This window comes from Arachis ipaensis, chromosome B04 (genome assembly GCF_000816755.2).
Source record: "Arachis ipaensis cultivar K30076 chromosome B04, Araip1.1, whole genome shotgun sequence".
Classification (NCBI taxonomy): domain Eukaryota; kingdom Viridiplantae; phylum Streptophyta; class Magnoliopsida; order Fabales; family Fabaceae; genus Arachis; species Arachis ipaensis.
Genome location: NC_029788.2, coordinates 49,502,677 through 49,509,148, shown reverse-complemented (window position 1 = coordinate 49,509,148; position 6,472 = coordinate 49,502,677). Strand labels below are relative to the sequence as shown.

The window sequence follows — 6,472 nt, the reverse complement described above, 5'->3', positions numbered from 1 at the left end:
AGATTTGGGTGATTTCTCCATGATGGATTATGAGTAAACACCCAACCCGGTCCCTGTCCATTTCTAATAAGGACAACGCGATCCCTCACCAAAAAACTAACCCACGCCGGTCCCTGTCTATGCAAAAAATCACTCATCGCGCCCCCTCCCGTTTATCCCCCGTCCATAGTTGACAGAAAAAGCTGATGTGTCACTTATCGGCGCTGATCTGGCAGTTAGGCCAAAGTTAAGTGCCAAGGTGGATAAGTGGAAATGGACAGGGGTCGATTTGTCCCCCTGTCACATTAAAAAATGGCGTCGTTGCTAGGTTAATAAGAAGCAAACGTCTCCTTCATCATTTCATAACCCCCCAAGCCCTAACTCAAATTTACAGAATAACCAAAACCCCTCAACCTTCTTCGCGCGATAGGACAGAGAGTGGTGAAAGTAGCAATTGTTGGTGCTGACAAGGGTGCTGACAAGGCCGCACTCGGAGGACTCCTCTAACGCCGCAGTTGACGGAGTGACTGACGTCGTGCAGTGGAGGTAGCTTGAGTCGGCATTCAGGTTAGTAATGATTCTGGGCATCAAAAACATCATTCTAATCCAATATCTGTTCTTAAATTGCATGTGGGTGTCTTAGTGTTCAGTAGGTTGAAATGGGTTGCCTGATTGTTTATTATTGTAAATGTTGTGATACTGAATGGATTTTGAAGTTATTAGTTAATTTGTTAAATTATTCATGTTAATTGTCAGTATTTTAGATGATTGGCACAGTGATGTTAAACTGTCATGAATTGGATTTTGATTAGTAAAATTAATTTCCAGATGGATGAGCTTGAAGTAGTTCCTGTTTTCCATCATGGAGGAATTTTTAAGAGGAATGCACAGGGCAAATTAGAATATGTTGATGGAAAAGTCAAGAAGTGGCCACCTTTAGACATTGATTTGGTAAACTTCTTTGATTTTGAAACGTTACTGAAGGAGTTGGGTTATAGGGAGTACAAGACTATGTTTTGGTTTGATTGCATGGCACCTGATTTGGAATCTGGCTTACATGTAATGAGGGGTGATACTGAGATAAATGACATGAGGTCTAACAAGATTAAAAACAAGGGGACAAACGAGATTCATATCTACTTTGATCACCCGGTTAGTGTGCCAGAATTTGTGGATGAGGAGATGCAAGCTGAGGAGATTATTATGAGTGACTCATCTTCCTCAGGTGATGGGTATGAAACAATTGAGGACGAGCCATATAAGCCACCTCCTCCAGAATATGAAGAGACTCATAGCAGTGATGATAGTGAGGTACAGAAAAGGAAGAAGAAACTGAAGAAAAAGAAGAAGAAAATGGTGTCACCAAGGAAGAGAGCTCAGGGTCCAGCTGGGGAGGTGAAGGATGGACCAGATGGTGAGGTTAAGTCTGGCCCAAATAGGGATTTAAGCAAGGATGGCCCAACAAAAAATAGGGATAAGCCTGGACCAAGTAAAGGTAGTCCATGTTATTCTCCAAAGACAGCCAAGAAACGGGCTTCCAAGAGGTATTCTGGTAGGAGGAGGAAACATATTCTGAGGGATGGAAAAACTGGGGCAGAAGGTGCAGTAGTTGATGGGCCTGAGGTAGGTGGTGGTGTGGAGGCTAGACATGGACTGGCTGGGGATACAATGGCATCAAGTTCTGATATTGTTGGGGAAGAGCTAGACTCAGATTATGAAAAGCCTTATGAATATGAGAATGAAGCATTTAACAGTCCGGTGTCTGACGATGATGAAAACAGGACTGCATTTGATGCTTTCAATGAGGAGACAGAATATGGGGAAGTTGAATTTAAGGTGGGGCAAACATTTATCACAATGGAAAGTTTTAAGAATGCACTAAAGGACTACTTTGTGTATGAAGGGAAGGATGTGATGTATCTAAAGAATGAAAAGAAGAGGGTGAGGGCTGCATGTGCAGGAGAGAATTGTCCTTGGTTGATTCTAACCTCTTGGAACAGTGCTGGGGGTGTTATCAGGTGAAGACACTGGTTAATGAGCACAACTGTGCTAGAGATTTTGGCAGTAATCTAGCTAGCAGAGAGTGGGTGACATCAAAGTTGGTGAAAAGGCTACTGACTCAGCCTGATTTAAAGCCTAAACAGGCAAGGGATTATATGATTGAGGAGTACAATGTACATCTTAGTGAGAAAATGATAAGCAGGGGACTGAAGGTTGCCAGAGAGGTAGTTATAGGCAACGAACAAGCTCAGTATGGAAAGCTTCGTGACTATCTGATGGAACTACACTGGAGTAATCCAGGGAGCACAGCTATGATTGATGTCATACCTCAGCCAGAGTCGCTGCCACTGTTCGACAAATTGTATATAAGTTTGGATGCATGTAAAAGGGGTTTTATAGCTGGGTGCAGGCCTCTAATCGGGTTGGACGGGTGCTTTCTCAAAGGTTACTATGGTGGACAGCTATTATCTGCAGTGGGGCAAGATGCCAACAACCACTTTTTTGTAATTGCGTATGCTGTGGTTCCGAAGAAAGGCAAAGACACTTGGGGCTGGTTTTTGTCAGTATTGAAGCAGGATCTGGGGGATTGCACTGAGTTGGGACTGAATTTTATCTCCGATCAACAAAAGGTCAGCTCTAAACCCTGCTAATTAGTTACTTGTGTTGAATAATTATGTATGATCTACGCTCTGATTTGGTTGGTAATCTTTGTTTCATTGAGATAAAAATTTTTTATTTTTCATTTATTAGTTGAAAAATTAATTCTTATGAGAGACTTTTTGCATGTTTGTTTATTCTTCTGTGATTTGAAAGTTGTAGAAGTAGTTAGGTGATATGTTAAAATAGAATATTACATTTTCACAGACTTTGCTGCATTACTTAGTTGTGGAAAAAGAAAGTTATGGGTATGTTTGTTGCTAATTATCAAAAAATTGCTTTGACAACTTGATTTCAGAAACTGGAAATAATTTTATTTAGAAGCTACTCTTATTTTTTTGGTGAAAAGGTTAATTGATTTTTTTCTTTAATCTATACAATTATTATTGGCCTTTGCAATTCGTTAGCATGGTCTAAAGGGGTTCACACCAGAATTTTTTCTTAAACAGATTTGATTGTGTATTAAATTTAGGACACCACTGTGATAGATAAGAATATGGTGATTGGTTGGTTTGTCTTCAGTTTCTACATGTGATAAGTCTCTGAGAAGACGTCAATGAAATCAAATGAAACCTTAAAAAATTTGCAATATGATACATGTGTCATGAAAACGGAGTGAAACTGCATGGCTATATCTACATGAATGGTTCAATTAAGAATTTGAGTGATTATGAGATTTGTTCTTCCTGGCCATGTGACTAAAATGGAACCATCATTATAAAACATTACTGTGACATTTTAATTGGATTTACAGTTATTTATTATCATAAATTTTATTAAACATGTATCAATAGCTAACTGCAACAAACAGCCTATTTCTTAGTTTTAATGATTAGCTAAGTATTTCTTGTTATCATTTATACTGATAAGGGAAAAGTCATGCATCACTTGCCAAATAGGTTTATTATTATATTACTATGGTTACATGTTCTTGCAAAATTTAGCTATCATGAGATGTTGTGCCTTTATTCATCTCTTTACTCCTTGCCAAATAGGTTTATTATTATATTACTATGGTTATATTACTTTGGTCAAGAGCCAAGTTTGGAGTATATCACCCCGCAAATTTAGAAGTAGTAAACCAGATAAAATGTACTGAAATTTCTGTTTGAAAGATGGCACTCTGTGAAGTCCTAAATGGCACTCTGTGTCCTGTCATATGGATTTAGATGTTTTATTAGCATTCATTGAGATAAAACTTTTTTATTTTTCAGTTTATTAGTTGATGAATTAATTTTTATGTACTTTGAAGCCATTTTAGTTAGTCTCTTTCAAAGTAGAGTCATGACTCATTAAATAGCATACACCATTGCCTTTTGAGTGGCTTCAAATAAGTAAAAGAAAAAATGATCTCAAAACATTTTTAGCGCTTAAGCAATACAATAGTCCAAAGTGATATATATCATTTTATGAAACAGATTGATATGACAATTTTTAGATTTCAAATGAAATGAATGAAGCATTAGAAATTTAATATTTTCCATCATTGCTAATTAGAATTTTCTAATCATATCATGTCCTTGGACTGATACAGGGGTTAGCATTCGCTTTGAAGGAGATATTTCCGAGAGCTCACCATAGGAATTGTGTACTACATATCTGGAAGAACTTCATCAAGCACTTCAAAGATGAAGAGACAAAGCAATTGGTTTGGGAATGTGCAAGGTGCACCACACACACTGAATTAGCTACTGCGATGGAGAAGTTAAAGCGAGTAAGCGCACCAGCATGGGAGTATATGCAAAAATTTGATCCGGCTGTGTGGTGTAAGGCGTACTTTAGTCATGGGCCGAAAGTGGACAACATAACTAATAATATGTGTAAAGTATGGAATGCAAAGATTGTGGAGCATAGGGAAAAGCCTATTCTAAGCATGTGTGAAGGGCTGCGGTGCTACATAATGAGAAAGATGGCAACGCACAAGAAGAAGTTAGAGGCTCACATTGGACCACTTGCACCAGTCCAACATAAGAAGTTGGATCAATTTATCAAGCCTAAGAGTCATAAATGGAGAGCTATATGGGCTGGTGATTAGGAAAGAGTCCTCTTTGAGGTTCATTCTCAAAACCATAAAGTGGGTGTGAATCTTCACAAGAGGACATGTACATGCAATGTATGGCAGTTGACTGATAAGTCTGGTTATATAGTCATTGGATAATTATTTAGTTGTTATAATTTTTAGTTTATCATTATATTTTCATTGGATTTTTCTGATTCTACATCAATTCGTTATTGTACATAGGAATGCCTTGTAGATATGCCGTTGCAGCACTAGCTAAAATGGGTCGTAAGGCTGAGGATTTCGTGCATAAGTGGCTAACTATGGAAGCCATCAGAGCAACTTATTCACATTGCATTAAACTAGTCAACAGTGAAGAGTACTGGACACCTACTAATGCACCAAGGCCACTGCCTCCCACTATCAAGAGAGCTGCTCATAGACCTAAGATGAAGAGAAGAGCCGATCCAGTTGAGAGAGAGATGAGCACCACCAAGGCGAAGAAGACATTTATTGTTACTTGCTCTAAGTGTGGCCAAACAGGCCATTACTACAAGACATGTCCGAATGCAGCACAAGATCCCAACTAGAAGCCTATGACTAAAAAGGAGAGACGAGCACAGAAGAAGACAACAACTCACAAATCATCAACTGATCCAACAACGAGCACTGATCCAGCAACAAACACTGCTCCAGCCACAAACACTGATCAGGTACAATGTGTTAGCTTTAAGAATTGACTTGTTCTAAACAATAACTTCTTTACTCTATGTTTGAGAATTGAGGTACAATGGCTGTGTTATGTACTGATTAGGTTTATATGTTGCTTGGTTGAGTATGGCTATGTTATGTACTGATTAGGTTTATTTGTTGCTTGCTTGAGAAATGCTGTGTTATGTACTGATTAGGTTTAAATGTTGCTTGATTGAGAATGGCTGTGTTATGTACAATGGATGTGTTTGAGAATTGCCTTTTGTTGCTTGCTTTCTATAATAAATTGAATTTTGTCACAGAACAAAGGCAGAAAAGCTAAGAAGAAACTACCCAAAAATCAGAGAGAAGAAATTTCAGTTTCGCAATCTGCACCACCAGCTGAGGAGGTAATTTTTTTTCCTATTGTTTAAAAAAACAAAACCTGTTTCATCCAACAAATTATTAAATCTCAATCCCTTAAAGTTTTCATTCATATAGCTGCTAAACATACATTGTTACAGGCTGCAGGAAAAAACTCCAATGACAACCCTCCAACAGTTAGGGAGAAGCAGCAGATTGTTAGGCCTCCAGCTCCATCTTTCGTGCCTCCACCCATACCAGCACCGTGACCAACCTTATGGTTCAAATCTCAACCTTCCCAAGCCCCAAACCTGATACCTCACAGCTCACAGCTCCATTCAAATGGTTCAATAGCTGGGAAGACTACTCCAGGAACCAGTCATGATGCGATTTCTGAAGAGACGATGGCAGCTGCAACTTCAACTACAGCATCACGACTTCTGAAATTTGTGCCAACACCCGGCTACCGGCCTCCTGGACTTAGGCCTCCTAAGCAGGGGTGACACTTGTAATAGAAATTTAGATTTGTGATACTGAGATATGTGATACTGTTATTTTGGTATTTTGATACTTTAGTTTGAAGGATACAATTATGTCAGCAAATGTTTTGCTGTTATTTTGGTATTTTGGTATTTACAAATGTCTAAGTTTTGATTAGGGTCATTTTGCCTCTGCACTGATATTATCACTGTGAACATATGAGTTACATCTTTCTTGACAATATGAATATAATAGTACTTTTTGCTATGCTTTACAAGGTTTACTTCAATCTATGTTACATGC

General features: G+C 38.5%; 1 protein-coding gene across 1 annotated transcript; it reads left to right on the top strand.

Annotated features, from left to right (window-relative positions):
* On the top strand, nt 4,882–5,226 carry LOC110271498. Its single transcript, XM_021122444.1, has one exon. It carries the CDS (start codon nt 4,882–4,884, stop codon nt 5,224–5,226), a length of 345 nt encoding a protein of 114 aa, XP_020978103.1.